This window comes from Diadema antillarum, unplaced genomic scaffold (genome assembly GCF_040938485.1).
Source record: "Diadema antillarum isolate AM-2024a unplaced genomic scaffold, OU_Dant_1.0 scf00000111, whole genome shotgun sequence".
In the NCBI taxonomy this organism is placed as follows: Eukaryota; Metazoa; Echinodermata; class Echinoidea; order Diadematoida; family Diadematidae; genus Diadema; species Diadema antillarum.
In genome coordinates, this window is record NW_027271000.1 from 2,277,909 (window position 1) to 2,300,520 (window position 22,612).

A 22,612-nucleotide genomic window follows, 5' to 3' on the forward strand; every position below is an offset into this window, starting at 1 on the left:
GAAGGGAAACATGAAAAGAATTGTCTACCGCTATTACTGGATCACAACGGACAATTTGAGCGCGTACCGAAGGTGCTCATAAAATTACGAATCATAACCTCTGTCGCTTAAAAATGGCATGTTGCCCATCCATCCAACATACAAGATGACCCAGGCAACAGGCCATTAAAATTCACTTCACACACAAGACATCCAGGCTAATTCGTTCTGATTACCACCGTATGACCTTCCTCCAAAGTCCACACATTTTCCGTATTCTTCGGGGAAATTTGGGCAAAGTTTCAAATAAGTGACTCAAAAAATCAACTAGAACCCAGAGCACGTTTGACAGAAAAAAGGAAAACATGATATTATTTAGCGTGTCTCATCACACCAAGAATCTTAGACAATCTACACTATTTGTCAAAAACATTCTTTTTTTAAGTTATATGGGTTACAACATTAGGAGTGAAATATAGTCTGGTTTATTGATGGGAGAAGTGTAATCTTTCTTTGAAAGAATTTCATCAATACATTTGACATGATTCCATACTTAGTGGAGAGTGTACAGGCCTACTGTATTATTACGCTATATAGGAAGTACCGGTAAATAACACATTCAGCATCAATACAAGTGGCAGCTAAAACACAAATAGACACTCTCCATCAGCCTGCCTCTCCCGCATACTTGTAACATTGCTCCTACCTTCCAAAATTTGGACTCTACTGCCAATTCTCTTATGCTTTTATACCTGCACCGCTCCGCCGTTGATATCCGAACCGAGGCTGGCCGCGGTGGCCAGGGTGTTGGGCACCTTGCTCGAGCTGGTCTCCGACAGGTGAATTTTGTCCTCTGAGATACCCAGAGTCCTAGCGGCCACCTGTATCATCTTGGTGTGCAGGCCCTGCCCCATCTCCACTCCGCCGTGGGTCACCAGGACAGACCCGTCTGTGTAGATGTGCACCAGGGCTGCTCCCTGAGGAGTAATCCACAATAAACATGTTTAAAGGCTGATAGGCACACCTCGTCCTATAACACAAAGAACTTGCCTTCTCTTATCTTCTCTTCTCACTCTCTCTCTCTGTTAAGCTGACGTTAAACTTCGACATAAGTTGTGATCTTTCCAAATACGTTAATGTACATGCACAGATGTTGTGGGAGCAAGTAACAAACATCACAAGTCAAAATGTATGTTGCACTAAATCATTGTAAATGTTATTACCCACCACGTCTCTACGTGCCCTGAATTCGCGTTGTCCTTTGGATATTACTCTTGAACCCGTTATCAATAAACTTGACAATTGCGTATTCTTGACGTTTTACTTATCAATTTACCTGATTACAGTGCACAGGTGTCAATCCGATACCGTATTTCACCGGAATGATGGCCAATCCTCGTTTCTTCCATCGGTTCTCCCTTTGGCATTGAAAAAAATATATATAAAGATAAGGTTTCTAAACAAAAATATATGTATATATGTTATATCCGTTTTTACATGTTGTGTACATCTGTCCTTGTTCTCATCAAAGATATTTAAGGAAGTTTTATGCGTAAACGGCAGTGAGAGGAATTTCCGTGAACGGCAGTGAGAGGAATTTCCGTGAACACAACGACTTGAACTGGAGGCTAATACAACGAAAATTTTTAAAAAAACCCCGAAGTTTAAAAGAATCTTGATCCTTATCTGTGTCGAGATACCATAAGATAAAGTGTGTGACACACGGGTTAACAAGTTAATCAGTGTGCAGGCCTCTAGAAATTATCAATGACTGCAGGGTAATTTGAGCTTAACATGATTTTCTGTATGAATATCTGCTGTTAAAGGGGAAATCCAGTCCCAAAATAAGTTAGTCTGAGAAAAAAAGAGTAAAATCCAACGAGTTCAACGGTAAAAATTTGACTGAAATCGGATGAAAGATAAGGAAGTTATGAAATTTTGAAGTTTTGCTAATTTCTGCAAAAGAGTTCTTGTACAGTGGATATTAATATGCAAATGACTGGGCTGACCATGTCATAACCTCACAATTTTCCATTAATCATGTACACAAAAAATGACAAAAATCCAGTGTTTCTGGCATTGAAGTCTGAAACAAGATGTTATTCCTGCTTGAATAACTTCAAAAATAGTGATCAGTTAGATATATCAGGATTTGGGCCTCGGGCACAATTGCGTTTGAATGCAAACCTGGAAGTTTCAAAATTTTATGTGCAAACTATATGGCAAGTTGTGAGGGGATGACAAGCTTACTTTGCCATTTGCATATTCATATTGACCGCTCAAGAACTGTTTCCTCAAAAATGAGCGAAAATTCAAAACGTCACAATTTCCTTATTTTTCATCCGATTTCGATCAAAATTTTACCGGTGAACTCGTAATATTTTACTCTTTCTTATCAGACTTATCAGATTTCCCCTTTGAGATATCCTACGTCATAACAGCCTTGCCATCGAGTACGTTTCGGATTACCCGAGTCGTAATATCACTTGATTGGACAAAACACATTGTATATCGATAAATCTCACCTATTGAAAATGTCGACATTTCTCCTCCTGGTGTAAAAGTTGCTCTTCTCAAGACATTGTTCCCAGCATCGCTCGATATTGCAGTTCTCGATCTTCTGGTTCATCAAGGCGATGTCGCCATCTTTGTAGAAATTCAACTCCCGAACCTAATGTTCACATTAAAATCATAATGTATACTTATGATGACAAATCATAAATAAATAATGCATGTTTATGATGACATACTGATCGTGCAAATGATAACAACGAGGAGATGTGGGACAATTATCGTGGATACGTAAGCAATCACCTTTCAAGGCAATGCATGCATACGTAAATAGGTTTGAGAGAATACGGCTTTCCAAACAAACAAACAAAAAATCTGCCACATAAACGAAGAATCTCTTAACCTTGTATGATGACGCCAACACAACCTCAGACTACCTTAGACAAGCTCGGCCCTTTCATTATCGTTCTTTACTTCCCAAATATATCGATGGTAGCAATGTCAAGTACGTTCCTAAACCAAAGAGCGATATTTGCATAAAAGAAGTAAAATATAACTACGTTATGAGACTGTAAACAAGCAATGTGCAAATATCTTTTTGAAGATTTATTGTGTAATAACATGTGAAGAGTATATTTTGGAGATAGTATGTAAAACTGGAATGTAGAAGGCAAATAAGCGCAGCTTGGTTACGTTGGGTCTTTTTTGAAAAATTCTTTGACTTGTAATGATAATGATAGATACAGATCAATTTTACACAAGAATACAGCGAACATGTTAAATGTTGTACAATCCTTGTGTGAGAAAATAAAAAAAAATACCTGTGATGTTCCTTTAGGGCTTTCGGTTACGGTATGGAGAAAAAAAAATATGACCTTTAGGACTAAGATTAGGAAAAGGAACATAAAAAGGGGAAATTTCCGGATAAACCATTAAATGTGGTTTTATAATCATAACAGAATTCAGAGATAAACCTTTTCCTGCGATATCCCGCACTCGATGGCTATCTTGGTCATGATCGACTCCATGATCAACATCCCCTGCGGTGACCCAAAGCCTCGAAAAGCGGTATTGGACGAGATATTGGTTCGACACACGCGCCCCTCAATGCGGAATACGGGCATCCGGTAACAGTTGTCGAAAAATCTCGTAGCTACACTCGTCACCTATGATATAAAGAGGAAAACACATTATTTTTCTTCCTCCAGGTAAACAAACACACACTCAACAAAAAATAATGAAAAGCAAGAATCAGCATGGAGTCGGTTTTAAAAGTCACTGGCTTTGCGTTAAATCTAGGCACTTATAATTGGTATCCGCTTTCATGACTTTGCGAGAATGATAAGCATGGAAAGGCCATAACCATGCGCACAGGAAACAAGGTACTAAAAGGTCAGTAAAGACCCGACCCAGGGGATCTTTGCGAAGGAACTCCTTCCCCTCCAGCAGCGTCCTGCTGAACCACCTCATCACCCTCTAATGAAGGTGAAATGGTTCCCAGCGTTTGGTGGAAGTTCCATCATCCGTCTGAAAAGCTTTGAATGACTTGGTCTTCCTAGGTTGTAGGGAGCTTGATGCCTATCTCTTCACCATGAAGCCAGTTAGTCGTATACTGACTTTGCAGACTTCTAGCTGGCACAATGGTCGCCATCGTGTTGGGTAGTGCAACAAGAAATCCAGACGACATGGACTTATAACTAGGGTCTATCATCATTTTAAACAATCATTTCTGAGGCCATTATCCTCGTTAAGCGTTTGCTTGTGATGATGGTCTCTTGTATTTCTGTTACATCAGGAGTTTCTTAGTTTGTTTTTGAACGATAAATATACAGGATCCTATGTTTGCATAAATATACGCATAAAATAATGCCTGTTTGTTTTCATTTTGCATTGTGTCAGAAAATGTTGGATATTTTGATTAACCATTTATCTATTTTAACTGTCAGATTCAAATTATGCCGTGCTGAATTAGTTTGTTCAATTGACTTTGTATTTCATTTATGTACGGAAAAGAAATTCAGAAATAAAATAAAAATCGAATCAAATCAATTATTGGTCGTGTGTCTCAATGCCATGCACATATGGCGTTATACAAATGCTGTGGATCATCATCATCATCATCATCATCATCATCAATGCCAACTTTAGATTAGGCTCCAGAGCGTTAACTTCTCAAGAAGCCCATGACAGGGGTCAGGATTCACTCTGAGAAAGTTTTGTAAGTTTTTGACATCTCCATCATGTAATTGCTGCAAGGTTTTCTTCCTTCTTTGTTTTCTTAATCTATCTATCTCTCTCTCTCTCTCTCTCTCTCTCTGGCAGAAAAAAAAATCTCAGAAAAATATCCGACGGTGGTCAGAAGAACTTTTAATGCTGACTCACTCTTCGCTCACTCTTTTTATAAGGTTGGGCAAACGGTACAAAATATTCACAGTAGCACACAGTGGCAAATGATTGGTTAACAGTTCCTAATCTCACAAAAATTGTCGCTAACATTTTGCTTACAATCGTAAAAGTTGCCAATTGCATTTTGCAAACACTTTGCAAACATTCGCACGAATGTTGCCACAAGTGTGTGTGAAAGTCGCTATGTGCCGCTATCAATAAAGGCAATCCTCGATTTTCGCCAACATTTTGTCAGAGAAGTTGGAGAACCTTACAGTCGGAACATCTTAATTCCTATAAGCACGATTCACGTGTACGGGTCTCGTATACAGTGCGTGTGTTGCGATTGCTAAGTATGATATTTCTCTTTATCCCAGTGAGAGAGTACACATGGAATTATCGTGGTATTTGTCACCTCTCAACTTACTATCGTTTATTTTGTCATTGTCATCACAGTGAGCGATATGCACATCCATAAACGAGGATGCATACTCCGAACGAGAAGCGATACAAACCTTAATTGAGTCATTCATAATTCCCTTACTTTTTTGATCGACATTAAAAAACAAAAACAAAACAAAAACGTGTGTATCAGATACAGTAATTGAATTAAATATCTCCCTTATGGAGGCAGAGGTATGTCAAATGTATGAATATACTTATCATAAGAAAAAATATAAATGAATGAATAAAAATATAAGGAAATGTACGGATGCTTATATGCAAGTATGATTATTTTACGTACGAACGGTGACATGTCTAAACTGAAGCCGCCGTTTGAGAACAGCTTGACATCAAGAGCCTGCAGCCGGCCTTCTGTGGTAAATCCGACCTTGTAGCGCCCTACAAAAGGGTGACGTCCTCCGGTAGATTGCATATCTTCGTCACGGTCCAGCATAAATCGCACTGGTCGTCCCACCCTGGATGGCATTCAAAATCATTTCATTGACATAGCGTCATTAAAGGACAACGTCACCCCCAATGAGGTTTCGTGAATGCAGCATTGTTAATAGAACACATCAGTGAAAGTATAAGGAAAATCGGACAATCCGTGCAAAAGTTATGAATTTTTAAAGTGCAGTGACGCCATTGCAGGATGAGAAGACTACTACACTTTGTGATGTAACACTATGTAGAACAATATAAAGAAAATATAAACAGAATTTCACAAAATTTCCTTTTTTTTTAAGTACACATTATCTCGACTTGTTATACTAAAACTATTGCCCCTGCCTTCTGAGAGAGACAGATAAAGTGCTGTTCTATTATGCTAGAAAGTGAAAACATGTTGAAATTTCTTTACATTTCTTCATATCGTTCTTCAAACGTGACAATAGAAACTGTAGTATAGTCTTCTTATTCAGCGATGGCTGCACAAAAACTCTACGTGTCCGATTTTTTTTTTCAAACTTTCACTGATGTTTTCTAATATCGCTCCATTCACTCGATCCACACATTATATTGGAGTGAACTTGTCATTTGAACTTGTCATTCTTTCATGTTATACTTTACGCACCTTGATTTCTGTTATCAAAAAAGTGATGTTCATATCTTTTTTGTCGAAAGATGAAATAAAACATTGAATTGAAAATTGAATTGAATTTAACTATGTGAAAGATTCCCAGATTCGTTTTTCTTTTTTTTTTTAATTCTTAATGATTAAACCAATGCAATTTGTTGGCTCTATCTCATCCTTTGTTACAAGGTAAAGGCAAGGGGAAGACATGATTCAGTGAGTAAACCAGGGAACCGTCTTATGAAGCCTTCAAATCAATCACAGGTCCCCAAATCAATCGCAACTTGCATTGCAGCGCACAAAAAGATTAGATTCGGTTCGGTTGCACTCAAGTTCTTTAAGCTCCTTTAAGAAAAATCTCAAAGCCAATTTTCTAAAATCCTATGTGTAATTATTTTGCCGTAATCGCTTATTTTTTTTTTTTTTTTGGCATATACTTAAATGATGCCTCGCTCGGATGACCTCACCAGTTTGATTAACTTGCTACTTTTTTAAGCATCTATACCATAAGTTAATCATAAAACATTATATACTATACTTTGTACATCCCGTACATCAACATTGTAATATTCTCGATATTTTGAATTTTGCATGTTACGTCACTTCTGACTTTGATATACTGTACTAAAACCCTATGTTATATTAACTACTTTGGAACCCACATCCTACAAGCTTTGCTTTTTAGTGGGTTCCTCATATTACACGTTAATTATATGTCCTTATACATTTGTGCATTATTGGTTCAAACTGACCATTGTGTGAAAAACATTTCTGCTTCAAATCAAATGGAATATAAAACTTGTACGAAATGTGGAATATGGAACGTGAATAAAAAAACAAACAAACAAACAACTTGTGATTGATTTCTTCACAAGTCTTTATAAGACAGGCCCCAGACAACAATCGATATAGTAATAAATGCATGGCAATCAATGTCATTACTTATCATTAGATATTGTTATCAAATGTGTCCTTGTTCTTACCATATGAAGAACATTAATATCCTTGATGCGCTTAGCATATCAGATTATCAGGTTATTATTTTTCCCTTTTTTTCTTCCAATCAATTCAACATCAATTTATTCCTCATATTTCTCTATATGGGTTATTTTGAAAATAAAGCAAGCACATATCATTTTGCGCTGTCAATTACAAAACAGACCAAAAATAAAAAAAAAAACAAAAATGCACACGATAGTCATCGTGGTAGCTGGTCAATATCAAAATTACGATTAATATTTTAGAAGCTTCTTTAACTATAAGCCCCGAATAGTCGATTGTGAAACAAGGAGAGCGGATGAAAATGTACTAATACTTCTATAAAGAAAATAAAAGCGAATGTATATAATTATACATATAATATATATATATATATATATATATATATATATATATATATGTGTGTGTGTGTGTGTGTGTGTGTGTGTGTGTGCAAAATTAAAAACCTGTTTTTCTTAGATTGTGAATTGTGCTGTGATTTTTCCTAAAGCGAAATAGGGAGTTACAAGGAATTCGACACAGGAACTTAATTGTAGTTCGTATAACCCAACCTTTCGAGTTTTTTTTTTTTTTTTTACTATTTATGTTAAAAGAAACATCGATATAGGGCGACAATCTTTACAGATTTTTTTTCCCCTGGCTTTTTTGTAACATTTCTTCATCTCTGCTCCCTCTTCCTGATAATCATCTTCATCATCATAATCATCATCACCATCACTAACATCTCAATCACCATCATCATTATCATCAGTCATTGAAGAAAGATGATCATACTTTTTAGCTGCTACCGCACACGCCGCAGCAAAGAGAGATGATCTCACTTCTTTCCCTCCGAAGCCTCCGCCCAAACGCTTCACCCGGCACGTGACTCGATTTCTCGGAATGCCAAGTACAATGGACACCATTTTCTACAGGAATAATAACTCCAAATAACAGGAAGGAGGGGGGGGGGTGGGAAGGAGAGAGACAGAGAGACATATGGAGAGGGATGGAGAGTGAGAGAGAGAGAGTGTGTGTGTGTATGTGTGTGTGTGTGTGTGTGTGTGTGTGTGTGTGTGAGGGAGAGAGTGAGAGAGAATATAATGACTTATTTACCTTGATTGTCGACAGCAACAGATGAATTATAATCATCTGTACAACGACTAGTGTAATTTGATCGAAAGAAAATTTGCAGGATAAAAGACAGGAATATCCTCACTTCGATACTACCCTGATATAAGTATCTGAAGCACATAGTTGTATTAGAGACATGACTGACAAGAATTACGATAGACTTTAACAAGCAACCATGCTTTCCTAACAAAATATTTACTTCTCATCTGAAGAAAAAAAAAATCAAAACTTGAGCAGACATTTTATTTTCTTTCAGTTCCCGATGACATACTATAAATCATTATGGTAATGTAGTCTTACAAGTGTATATATTGTTACCAAGATCAGTGCATGCCTTAGTGTATATTGTAATGTAACGCAAGTTTTTACTTACATTGTAACGTATTCCACTCACCTGAGCATCGGTGGGATTTTGGGTTGAGGAAAACACCTCAAATTCTTTGTCTTCTCCTTTCGGAATGACAAAGGCACACTGCGTCTCGAGGTAGAAATGTTCTTCACCTCCGACCTTCACCTCACCTTCGATCACGTGGTCACAGCTTTTAAGAGACTCCACATGGTCACCTTGCTCAACGACAATCGGTTCTCCCATGAACGACTCCTTTTCGATTGCATCCTTTAAAAAATAAAAGAAAATAAACGGGTTTCAAGACACTCCAAGAAAAAGGCTCTTGATACCCGTTTGAGGAACTTTTTGTTTCTTAATTTTTCCTTTATTGTAAGCCAAGTTTCTTGCATAGCAATTATAACCAAAATGCATGCCATGAAAATTTTTTTTTAAAAACTGTGAAGCAATGAATTCACACACAAATTGAGAAGTGTATCAACGCACGCACAAATTGCGTTAACAGTCATGATTTACACAGTGGCGATGCTCCGTGTAATTTTCACCAATGTTCGTATATGATCATTCGAAAGATTTGTTTCCCAAAGATACATCCATATCTAATTTATATCCACGAGCAAAAACAAAAACAAAAACAACAAACAACAAACAAAAACAACAAACAACAACCAACAACCAACCAACCAACAAACAAACAAACAAAAACATAACTCTTTTAGAGTGTGTATACATTTGTATTTTGCTGATCCCAGTAGGGCCTATTGTGTTCTCTATATAGTAGCACTCTATCTCGCTAAATGAGCAGTCCAGGGTTTGAAACATAGCCATGTCATTTCAGCTGAATGCCTCAAAGGAGGTATGTTAAAGACCAAGGTCTGTAAAATGTTACAGGTAATCCACACCTCGATAGTGATTATGGAGTCCAGATCTTCGTATTCAACTTTCACAAGGTTAGCGGCTCGTCGTGCTAGGGCTTGCGATTCTGCTAAGATGGCTCCGATTGTCTGTCCAACATGGAATACCTACGAGAGTGACGACAACAAATCAATATAACATCAAGTATTCGACTTAAAAAAAGGGGGGATTGTATAGTTTTGGTTGAGGCATAACTTCAGGTTTCTAACAGTATTTGGTGAGATAATGACAAACCTCTTATGAAATATGAAAGGGCATGTAATTCCATGAAGAATTCAACATTTATTTGAAGAAAATTGGTCTTGAAATGGCTAAGATTTCCAAAACAGAGCGATTCTAATAAAAGGCGGGGCCCATCTTTTACTACGATTGTTTTGTTTTACTTTGTTTTTGGATGTTTCAGCCATTCCAAAAAACTTACTTTCATCAAATAAACTTTGAGTTCCTCTTAGAATGGTATGCTCTGTCACTATTTTATAAGTGTTTTCTTGGTATCTCGCAAAAAGTTAAAGCCCAATTCTCGTCTCCACCAATACTGTACCATCCCTTTAACAGTATTCCTGTTGGGGGTTTTGTTTTGTTTTGTTTTGATTTGGCTTTTTAGGTTTTAATGTTATTACTTCATCTGCAGCACTTATCCAACAGATAAAAGTAGATAAACGAATAGTACCATGAAAACCACAGTAGACTCTCCTCGGTGAGAAACAAAGAATGATATACAAGGCTAGATAACACATCCACAGCGACATATTCAGCATTATTGACGCTCATCTTGCAATCTTTGCATGTATAATCAATCAATGTATATTTATCTGCAACTCCCACAGTAATAAAAGAGTGCACATCAAAACTGAGTGTAGGAAACAAAACAAAACAAAACAAAACAAAACACCACAAAGCACACAGGAACGTGTTTTCAGTTGCCAAAAAGAAAAAGTGTAAGGCGGCTTACTTAGAAGGGAGGAAAGCAATTTTCGATGTGGTGGTGATCTTCCAAACATGATACCAAAATGTCACAACTTAGTTACCTCTTCTGACGCAAATAACTCTTCGTCAAAGAAGACAAAACCGACTATGTTGCTGGCGGGAACATCGCTTGCCGACACAAACTCGTGAACGCCCTCTAGGGACAACGCTTCTGACGGATCCAGAGAGCTGGAGAAAAATGTATTCTTTTTTAGCTAAGTATTCTGTTTATTCCCTTGCCATAAATCAGTCAATCAACTTAAAAAAAAATAAAAGAGAAAAAGAAAGAAAATACAGACCCCCCCCAAAAAAAAAAGCAAGAAACAAACAAACTAATTGCCAATGACCAGATCTACATGAACTAAACGTTACCTAATCTGTGATCTACTTATAATGCATTTGCGACTTAAGAAGAAACCCGCCGTTATCAAAAGTTAATTGATGTCATATTGCTGTTTTCGTTTCTCCATGATGTTATTCGCATTCATTGCAAATGGTTGCTTCGTGTTACACTGTATTTTCCTAATCCCTGAAGAAGACCCCTAAAACTGTCAAAAGCCTGGCAAATAAAGGCAAAAGTGAACAATGACGTCCCGCTGGCTCTTTGTTTCTTCAGTCGCAGTATTGTATCGCAAGATGCTGCTCCCATTACGTAGACGTGTCCAAAGCATTTGCACGCAATCTACATAAATATCTTTACAATTTAAACACATTACGGTACACACCCTTGCACATAATATATGATCATGGTATAACTTCAGTCCATTTTGTTCACATCTTTTGTTCTGTGCAATTTCTCAAACTTTAATAAAGGAGTCATTATGCAATTTACAATAATACTCACATGATTTTTGCATGTGCTCGCCGACTGCGCACAAATGACAAGTAGAGCTGACCTGTTGCACAAAAATTATATTGATATAAGTCTTGATGTAAGTATTTTCTCATAGGTGGTTGATAAATAGAAAATAAATTAATGGTAGCATTGTATTTGAACGGCGCTGAATCCCAATCTGACTGATGCAACACTTACTTCCTTGAGGGCGTTTAGATATTTACGGATTGCTTCTTTTTTTGTGTTTGTTTGTGGGTGTGTGTGTGTGTATGTGTGTGTGCGTGCGTGTGCGAGTGCATATGTGTGTGGCCATGTTGAATATGTCAAACCCTCGAGAAAGCAAGAGTTGCATCAACGAGATTCAGATTCAGCACTCTCAAAATAGGTGGGTAAAACCATAGAATATTTTTTTTTTTAATTTTCAATATTCAGGAAATACTTATGTTGAACTTACAATCTTTGAGGCCATCTCAAATACGTGAAATCCTCAAGAAGAAAAAAAAATATCTATATTTAGATTCGGATTAAGAACCCTTGGAATAAGCTAAATCCTTAATTTTTGTTTCCATTATTCATTATTCACAAGGAAATAAATTCATATGAAATTCAGATGTTGGCGGGCTTTAAAAAAAAAATCTCAAGATTTCAAGAATGCAAGAGTTGCAGCAGTCAGAATCGGATTCAGCAGCCTCATAGTAGGGTAAAAACTTCATTTTTATTTCCAATTTTACAACCTGTAGAAGGAGATATAAACGAATTTCAGATTCTGGAGACCATTAAAATCCTCAAGAAAGCAAAAGTTGCATCATCGAGATTCGGGCTTAGGACGCTCGCTTCCTGTTAAGTTATAAAAAACAACCCTCTCTCCTCCACCCTCGCCCCCCCCCCCCCCAAAAAAAAAAAAAAACACTAGAAAAGCACTCTGTGAGCGCAGACCTCTGCCAAGCAGCTAATTTCTACCACTGATCTTGATTCTCCGTAGACGGTAAACCGTAAAACCAGGTTATGAAGGAAGCTGTTACAGCAATTGTGGTCAACAATCATCGTCGACCAACATACATTCAATGCTATTTTGGATGAGCCAAGGCGCGCATAGAAAATTCGCCATTTTTTTTTAATACTCTACAGGCAATACAAGGTCAGAAGCAGACGTAAAAACATACGAAATACTTGTCGGAAGTATTGCTGTACACAATGTAGAATAAAATTAAGATGTCCAAGGAACAGCGAGTATAAGGTGGTATATAATCATGCTCTTGGACGTGTAAGTTGTAAGTTATTGGTCTCGGAAGAAGGCTTTGCTTTTTAAACATTTTTCATGTTCATAGATGATATTTCATTATTACCGTACCAGCATTTGACATCATTGCATGCGATATTAGTGACAACATATCAACATCTTCATCAGATTTTTACACCCCTATAGGCAAGACCATCGTGTCCAGCAACAAATGTTTGTCTGTAAGACAGAGGTCCTCAGAAAATCAAATCGGTGTTCACATTAATCTCATTATCCTAATGATTTCTTACAATGGCCGATATTTCTACTCTTGCTTATTGACAGGCCAATTTGACTGAGGGTGTGTACAAGGGATGCAAATCTTTACGGAATAGAAAGTAGTGCTCTGCTAACCCCATACATCCGGCATGTCATCTACGTAGACCGCTTCTCCCGTGGCGTGCTGAAGGGCGGCCTTGTGTACAACTGGTCGGCCGACAGGGTCATGGATCGGCTGTCCGGGAGCAACTTTCTACATGGGAGGGTCAATCAAAAATAATCACAATGAGATAGAAAGAAAGAAATGACGTCAAATTACCGAGGAAGTTTTGTGTAAAACCTATCTAGATTGTGAGTTAAGAATTTTGATAATTTGTTGTTGTTGCTGTTGTTATCATTTTTATCAGTGAGTTTCATCAGTATCAAAATTATTGTCATTATCATCAGTAACATTATCATTTTCATCATTATGTTCATTGAAATCATTACTATCATTAGTAACGTTATTATCATCATTCTTGTTAGAATAATTCATTACAGCTGAACAGTTTGATTCGTCGATGGTTTTGGTAGAGTCTTGAAAGAGCAATAGGAAGTAGAGGAATTCAAATAGCAAAGCGGCGTTTGAACTATAAGTAGTGTGTAGTTGCTCACGCTGGTGTCCTTACGAGAGGAATACTGAATACATGTGAGCGTAATGTAGCCATATATTCAATAAGACTGTAAGAAAAACAAAAATAAGTACCTTGGGGATGAAGCGATTGAAATGGGGGTTAGTCGTAACGATCATAGTCAGATATATCCGAATATTTCATCCCACAATGCTCAGTGCACTAAAGCCAATGTTACATATCAGTTTTCTGCTCGCTGGCGATGAGCTGTATGGCCATTAATTGGCAATATTTTGCTGTTTTGGTTATATTTCTTTATGTATTCATGAATACATTTTCTTTTTAGTATGAAGATTCGTTTTTTACCAACACGATGTAGGTTGCAACAAAAAAAGATGGAATTGGTGATTACCTGGAAAACCTGGGCAGCGTTGACGGGCAGGGCCTGGTACGCAGAAATCGCGCTTCTCTCCCTCGACGACACCGAAATATTCTGGGCAGGCTGATAGAAGGATTCCATCAATACAGGTCTGTTTTTACCAACTTTCATATTCAAATTTTACGTATACCTCTATAAACAAAGGATATTCCTAACAACCTAGCAGAGTTTGCCGAGGTTTCCCGCACTTTCCCCATTTTTTCTATAGATATTTGAGAACTGTTATTGTCATTTTGTCGCAAGGAAAGGGTTAATATTGTTATCTCATCAAGCATCATTATGCATGTGTACTGTGACGGTCTCCGCAACGTAGACCATGTCATTATCGGAAGAGAAGATGCAATAGTTTATCTTATTTTGTATTTATTGAATTTATTTGTAAAGCTGAATTTTTTTCGTAGAAAATTATACTCAACCGATATTTCTGTTATTGCTGTACTTTCCTTTGTACGTATGTCAACAAAACCCATTAGAAATCAAGTAAAACCAAAATTGAAAAATAAAATAGTGTATGCGCATTGCATTCTAAGAACTCGTTTATGGAGTGTGAACAGGTAGATAGAATAGTTAGTTATAAGATTCTAAGAAGAACAATTAATATGATTGTAAATTTGATGAAATAACTAAATAACTAACTAACGATTAAGATTACTGATATAACAAAACTGAAATAAATGTCACCAATGTACTGACTCGCAACACTCAGCTCAATTACTTCTGGTTCATAATGCCCCTCCCCCCCCCCCCCACGAAAAAAGGGGGAGAATTGTACCCATTTGAATACAATAAAGTCCTTTTATCCTAGGGATGTAACTTGCCAAGTTTGCTGAAAATTCGTGAAAGGGTTTTCAAAAAGATGCTTAAAATGTACAACGCTTACTCACGACGCACGACCAAATTATTATATAGTTACAATGTTTCAGTCATTATTAAAGGTGACTCGTGGATTGTGTAGACTTTAGCTTCCTCTAATCCCCTGCTAATGGACGCAAAAGATGTTCTTCCTCGCCTTTCCCTATGTGGTCTCTCCTTTCCTCATCATAAATCTATTCTATATGACTTCATCTGGTTTCAAAGTCTTTGCACTGGGACTTGACGGAGCGATCACGTTCTTGTACTAACCTGATTAGTACCAAGCTGGTCCAAGACCATGAGATAGAACTTGAAGAAGAAGCTCAGGGTAAGAGACTTTCTGTACGTCTCCATACCCCCGGGCGCTCCGGCAGGGAGTGGTAGATCGTTCTCCAGTGAAGACAGTGCGGCTTCTAACATACTGTTGTCCCATGACCTACGGATAACGTTGAGGGAAAATACCTTTTAGCTTTGCATCATTTCCATGAACCTATGTTCAAAAAGAAATACTTCTTTTTTACATATTCCTATTTGTATGACGTTTTCTGTGAAGGTAATGCTTTATCCTCTCTTCTATTCATTTTCAAAATTTCAACCCCCCCCCCAAAAAAAAAAAATAAATGAATAAATAAACAAAAAGAGAGAGAGAAGAGAGAAAAAAAATCAACCCTGACATAACGATTGTAACAATAGCGAAAGGATGGCGGACAACTCTCAGTTGTAGTTTTTATGTTCTGTAAACTAACCCGTCTGCTGAAATAGTGACTTTAGCCAGTGACTTTTGACATTTTACGAAGGAATTATAATTTGTCTTTCTGTGAATACAGCACGTGTACAACGTGCAGATAAATTCCTTTAAGCAACTACGTTGAGGAAATAATGCTTCTAATAAAGAATGGATTTGGGGCACATTGACGTGCCCTATACTACCAATAATCCTCTTTAAAAATTTCACGTCTACTTGCTCGTACTCGGTATTGCGTATCCCATAAATCGATTTCTTACCTCCCTTTCATCAATGTCATCGTCTTTGAGGCCATCACCGTGGTGGCGGCCATGCCACCAAACGCCAGACTGACATCGTCAACGACGGCGTTCTCACCTCCTCCAAAGACAACTCTCATCCCGGCATTGACGATCGCGATGTCGTCTTCACGGCGTGGTGATTGTTTGAAGGCGAAGAAATATTCATTCTGTGTGTTCAAACCGAATAAAAGTACTCCTTCAGTGAAGTAGAGACGAGCATGGCTAACTTAAGTTCCATGCCTGAGGACAACGCCTACAATACAGTGTGCAACTTGTAAGATCTTGAAGTTGCTACGAGATAACTTAATGCTATCTAATGATCACATCACCTATTGAAGTGAAATTCACATCCAGTCATATATATCTTTAAAGCAGGGGCGGATCCAGGAATTCCGTAAAGAGGGGGCGCGTTTACAAAATTAAAGGGGGGGGGGGGCGCACGCACCCCTCCCCCATTTTTTTCTTTTTATTTCTTTTGTTTCAACAAAAAATAAAGGGGGGGGGGGCGTGCGCCGGTTGCGGTCCTCCCTGGATCCGCCCCTGTTTAAAGAAGGTGTGTCATTATTTTGCATGGTGAAGCGTTCTGATTTCTCCTTTGTTCTGTACTTGAGAAACCAAATGATAAACTGGAATTTCGAGGGAACCGAAGTAATGTGGTTGTGTTTAAGGAAAGAGGAGAGAGAGTAAAAATGGGACCAATGAAGTAATGTCTCAACCACTAAGATAGTCTTGTCGGCGTTACAGCATTGGTAAATGTATCATTATTACAGCGTATGAAGGGCTAATAGCAATTGCATACCAGATATTATACTGATGCACATTAACAGACAGATCGTTAATGAATTGATCTTATTTTGGTTTAAAAATGCGAGAATGGCCTGTACAAACCATAAGTAATAAAATTTAGCTAAAACACAAACTGTATAATAAATCATGTTTCGTTTAAGAAAGTATTTTCTCACTTTGATGAGGACAATTAAACTGCTACTTGGCGGCTCTGCATATAATCATAATATTTAGGTCAAGATGAATGCTAACCTGACGGGTGTATGGGATGGTTATTGCTCGAAGAATCTCGTCAGGCATCAAGATGTTTTGGCGGTAACCAGTGAAGAAATTCTCGTCCATCGTCACATAGCGAGAACCTCATTTTCAATTCAAAGGAAATTCATACTGATGTTATTACGTCTGTGAATACACTGTGTATAATACAATAGGGATGTATAACGCTTGACACTATTTCTTTTTTATGCTGGCCCTTGAAAACCACCAAAGTCATCAAATTTCATTTTCTGATAGCCTGACAAGTGTTGTGTCATAATGACAAACTTAAGTGAAAATTGATGCACAGGAGTTCGTGGAATGTGGACTATAAAAGCGTCCATTGGGGGGGGGGGGGATTAATATACGTCTGAAAACAAGAGATCTCAAGGGGAATTCGTTCCAAAGGGGACATTTTTGATTCCCGTAAATGTTTTCACAACGTTTTTAAAGCCTTATCATTGATGTGGGACCTCAAGACTACTCCACAGTAGGGCACAGATGGCATATGATAGTGTGTATAGATTGAGGACTGTACCATTAATACAATTTAGGGGAGATTGGCAGGGATGCAAAAAAAAAAGAAGAAAAGAATGGGTGTATGTATTGGATGTGCATACAAAACTGGTCATGGATGAATTTAGGTATGTCTGCTTTTTCTACAAAAGAGTGGTATTTTCTCATTAGCATACAGAATTTAGTGGTATAAGATGCATTTTGTGCTCTTGTCAGTTCAATTCTGCATTGAGCCCATATTAATGCATAATTTTTCAAAAAGGGCAATATTTGCATTTTTCTGAATATCTTCATGCTTTTTATCAAAATTGCCCCAAACTATCATTCATTCCGCGTTTCCCCTTATGGCTGGAAAGAGCGTTATAAATATATATATATGATACAAATTAAGCATATTAAATAAAATCTCACACTATGTTGACAATGTGGCCATAAGTTAATACCAATATTAATGATAAAGTTACTACCTCCTGACTGTGATACCAGTTCCAGTTTACATCTTGCTGCCAGAAAGATGGGGTTCAGGTCTGAGATTGGACTACCAGTCACAATATTTCCTCCGACAGCCTTTCAAAGTGATACAATGAAACACACGGAGTGTTATGGGTTTATTGAAATTTGTTCACACAAACTGACCGACATGCTTTCCTCAATTAATAGACCACGTTTTAACCCAATATATAACTTTGGTAAGTAAAACCCAGTTTAGGAGACACAAGCGTACCTTCTGCAGAACTTATGTTTGAATAATGTCGAAATGGTATTCCATATAAGCTTGATGCAGATTATATGTATGGAATACAGAAAACTTTGACAGAATTAGTTTGTTGAACTATCATTAGCTTTGTTCAAAGATATTTCACAGTTGTTGTTTTTTTTTTTCAATTTAATTTTGCTCTAAACTACCTGCTCACCTATAGTTTCTTGCATTTCTTAAACCGGAAAGCAAAACGTAAAATGTATGCAATATCTTTTCCAGTTATTGATAAAGGAACATTCATACGCTTGAAGATGACAATGGCCTTGGATACGAAAGTAATTAACTTTCACAGAAGAAATCATCTATCTTGCTTCGTCCTATACAATTTGGAAAGTTAGACGCTCTTTAAAAAAAAACTTTAAAAAAAGGAAAAAGTATGACCCCTGACATACGCGCTTACCGCCATGTTTCTAATCTGCGAACCAGCAAACCATCGAAGCATCTCCACAATAGCAGAGAACACTCTAGTCCTGTGCCCTGAGAAAGAAGTAGTGGTTTACAATCATCCACCAGAGTGTGAAGGAAAAAAAAAACAACAACCGTCAGATCATTTAGACTTTTTTTTCTTACTAGTAGCACTGCATTTATAAGATTTAAGCCGAGGAACGGGCTTTTCATGTCTTCTTTAGATAGGAAAAGAATGGTAAACATTGTAAAGTGATGTCATAATACTATGTGGAGACAATATAATGGCAATCCAGGTAATAGTATGTAGGACGATAGCATTCTTAATGAAAATTCATATTTACGCAAAATTGAAAGCTATAATTTGAATGCTTAACAAAATAACAAAATTATTCGTCATAATATCAGAGCGCTCATTACACTCCCGCCATTATGAGTCTGTTTTATCTTCCTATCACAATGAAATTTTGTCATTGTTACATTCTGTTTCATAAACTTCAAAGAAAAAAAATCTACTTCCGTTTTGAACGGCTAGGGAACGTTTATCAAAATCACAGTAAACTATGAACAGAACGGAATTCAGCTTCTGAAATCAAACTGCACCGCCTGAGGAAATGGATAAATGCATGCTCATACTTGTTATACATGTGTTTGAGTAAAATATCTAGGAAGATCGAGGCATATGTGTATGATGGACTCATTTCATTATACGAGTATACTTGTTCGTGAATAACAGTCACACCTGGGAGATCGTGAATGATAGTCTTCAGGAATTGTTCCAGCCGAGAGAGAGTTACCGATGACCCGATCACGACACCATCATCTTTGACCTCCATCGAGGTAAGTTCCGGTACGTGTGAAATGGAGACGAGCGTGGGATACAGCCGATTGCCAAACTTCATTTCGATACCTTCGCCGGTATGACAGAAATGAAATTACTATCAACACTTGATCAACTCCACGACACAATTCAGTGTGTGCTTACAACAAAAAATAAACAAACAACCCAAAATTATTAGAGAAATTGTAAGGGGAAGGGTTGAAATTTGACGGCTCATCGAGGTAGTCCTGATAAAGTGGGAGGGTTAACGCATGATTAATGATGACCAAAGTCTTCAGATAACATTATGCCTGCACATGAATTCGAAAAAATCTTTGGGATCCGATAACTCATTCAATTTCTTCTTCTTCTCAACAAATTATCGACCGATTTCTATATATCACCCAGCATTTCTAATGTCCTGATCCTTGAATCATTCAAAATAATAAGAACATCAATAATTTGTTTACTCCAAGTCAATTTGATTTAGAAAATAGATTCTGCTGATTATTCTTTACTGTTCATCTAGTAGATCATATTAGACGACAGAACACCTGACTTGAATTTTTGTGGATTTATCAAAGGCATTTGCTACATCGATCATGACAGTTTAATATATAGATAAATGAGATATGGTATCAGGAGGCATATTGCTTTATCATGGATCATCGATTATTAGAATTATTACAAAAAAATCCGTTTCGTTCTTCAGTTCAATAAAATTTGATACTACCCAATGTGCCGAGGCATTGGAGATTACAATATGTCATCTGAAAATTGCTGTCTCTCCGAAGTCCTTGACTATCTATACCATGCCCTAATACTGCCGGAGATATACGTCTTGTAACATAGTGTTGGGAAATTGTGTTTCAACGAAAACAAGCCCAATATTACTTTTACATAAACTATTCATCGTTGATCACGACCTCCTACTTCGTATCTCCCTCAGATCAACTGTTCCATCAACCTAATACGAAAAAAATGATGATATGCACACTTTCAAAATAAAAATTCTTTTTAGCATAAATACTTAACCATCTCTCCTCAGTGTTCAATGACTTGTTAATCCTTAACTCCAACATTCTATTCCTCCATCCAAATCGCCGTTTGTCTGATTATCATTCCAACCCAAGAGATGTTCTATAAAAAGCGCAACAAATCCTAAAATACCATGGGCCTGACGTCTTGAAGACAATACAGTACCCGAAGATCTTTTGATGATCAATGTAAATTTATTCCTCTATTCAAAGAGCAGTTTAGAGATACAATATTAAACCAATACAAGGTTAATAATTAGAGCGTGTCGTTAATCGTTCATATCTCCTATTCCCTCTTATCATTCAAGGAAGGGCGTCGAACTTTCCGAGCAGAACGAATATGATCATGAAACATGCATTCTCTATCATGTAGGTTCTACATTGTATACACACAACACTTCTCAGCACAAACGCTCTAATACACTTTTGAACTATGCACCACATTACGTATTTGTTTACACGCTCGGCATCTGCTCGGTTACCCTCGGATCAGATTATTTATGATGGTATTGTTCTGAGGACATTATCCTCGTCAAGCACCTGGATATGACAATGGTGTCCTGCATTTCCATAACACGTAATGTTGCCTAATTGGTCTCTTGAACAGCATGTACGTGAAATCATATGTTTCTTATGGGCTAAATGTATGACAACTGCTCGACAGAGCCTCGACTTCATTTTATATTATCAAGAAAAAATAGTTCTGTACATTTATTATACCTGTTTCTATAATAATTTCCTCTGTTCGAGTATTATTCAATAACTTTGTTCAATTGACTCAGTAATGTATTCTTGCATTTTAATTTTCGAATGCAGAAATTAAAATATATATATATATATTAATCCTTGAAGATGTTTTATTTATCGTTTCCTCATTGATTCCAAACGAGGGAGGCCCTACACAAACTTGTGGTTGTAGTGTGTATCATTACCGATCTCGGTGTTTCCCGCTACCAGTCTGACATCCGGGAACTTTGTTTTGAGTTCCAGCACCTCTTGTAGGCTGACTGGTCTGTACCACGTCACGCGTTCTCCTCGAAAGACGAGCGATTTCTGCATGTCGCTTGATGCAAGCTGAACATATAAGGGACATTTCAAATGAACTATTGAATCAGTACTGAGGTTAAAACGGCATGTGTAACTGCATAAAGAAATCCTACAAATTAATGTTGCCAATGAGGCTGGACAATACTTTTCCGCCACGCGTACTTCATTTTTGGCGAGGACGCTGTCAATCACTGTATTGAAGAAAGATTGTAGTACCACTGTACCGCACACCCTTAAAACACACGTGTTCTGTCGAGTAACCTTTTTTTTTTACGGTGCATTAATCAACCGGAAGTCAACTAATTAAAAGATATATACACGTCTTTTGGTATGATGATAAGAGTGGTTCCATTATTGATTCCCGTAAATGTAAATGCGTTTCTTCTGCTCCTTCCTGTGTCATCTTGATAACCACTGTGGACTATAGATGATATCATTGAATATGAGATAATTATGTAGACATGGCAGAATGAACACATTCAGTAGGGCTGACACTTGAACGATTGATAACTTAACTTTGAACGCTTCAAAGCGTTCGACAAGCTGACTTGACGGATGATTGATTTTTATATATTACACAGTCATGCTCGTGAATCTGCCGTATTGTTAATGATGTTTGTATTTCTGAATTAGGGACAAAGTTCATATCCTTGTAAGCAAGATAATGAAGAGCTTGCAACCAAAAGGCGCTAAATCCATTGAAAATGATGGATTTAGCGCCTTTTGGAAGCAAGCTCTTCATAATATAGTAAACATCTATGCGCTTAAACTGGTAGTGTAAGATAGTCTTATGATCTTACCATCAGCTCTGGTGGAAAAATGATATCTTGGGACGGGTCGTACATTGCAAGGTCTTTCTGGTCAAAAAGAACAGCAGGCTGCGCATGAAAAGAAATGATATAAAATGTTGACGAGTTGGAAGAGGATATATCAGGTGTTATCATCCATTCATATCTCAACAATGTTCTCGTTCACATTCGGTATCCTATTATATC

At 37.4% G+C, this 22,612-nt stretch overlaps 2 protein-coding genes across 2 annotated transcripts in view; both read right to left on the minus strand.

Moving 5' to 3' along the window:
• The window catches only part of LOC139719455 (xanthine dehydrogenase/oxidase-like), a 28,986-nt gene extending 6,376 nt beyond the window's left edge, over nt 1-22,610 (minus strand). Inside the window, exons 1-18 of the mRNA XM_071630869.1 lie at nt 22,418-22,610; nt 21,503-21,644; nt 19,456-19,623; nt 18,709-18,785; nt 18,016-18,115; nt 17,030-17,136; nt 15,971-16,158; nt 15,236-15,401; nt 14,087-14,176; nt 13,199-13,316; nt 11,575-11,626; nt 10,793-10,919; nt 9,752-9,871; nt 8,898-9,119; nt 3,465-3,656; nt 2,505-2,650; nt 1,316-1,397; nt 732-956 (exon numbers count right to left, since the gene is read on the minus strand). Of these exons, the coding sequence (XP_071486970.1) occupies nt 732-956; nt 1,316-1,397; nt 2,505-2,650; nt 3,465-3,656; nt 8,898-9,119; nt 9,752-9,871; nt 10,793-10,919; nt 11,575-11,626; nt 13,199-13,316; nt 14,087-14,176; nt 15,236-15,401; nt 15,971-16,158; nt 17,030-17,136; nt 18,016-18,115; nt 18,709-18,785; nt 19,456-19,623; nt 21,503-21,644; nt 22,418-22,561 (2,466 nt within the window). The 5' untranslated portion in view covers nt 22,562-22,610. The remainder of the gene's footprint in view (nt 1-731; nt 957-1,315; nt 1,398-2,504; nt 2,651-3,464; nt 3,657-8,897; nt 9,120-9,751; nt 9,872-10,792; nt 10,920-11,574; nt 11,627-13,198; nt 13,317-14,086; nt 14,177-15,235; nt 15,402-15,970; nt 16,159-17,029; nt 17,137-18,015; nt 18,116-18,708; nt 18,786-19,455; nt 19,624-21,502; nt 21,645-22,417) is intronic.
• LOC139719514 (xanthine dehydrogenase/oxidase-like) overlaps nt 1-22,612 on the minus strand; it is a 94,080-nt gene that overhangs the window by 6,556 nt on the left and 64,912 nt on the right. The gene's annotated exons all lie outside the window — the stretch shown is intronic.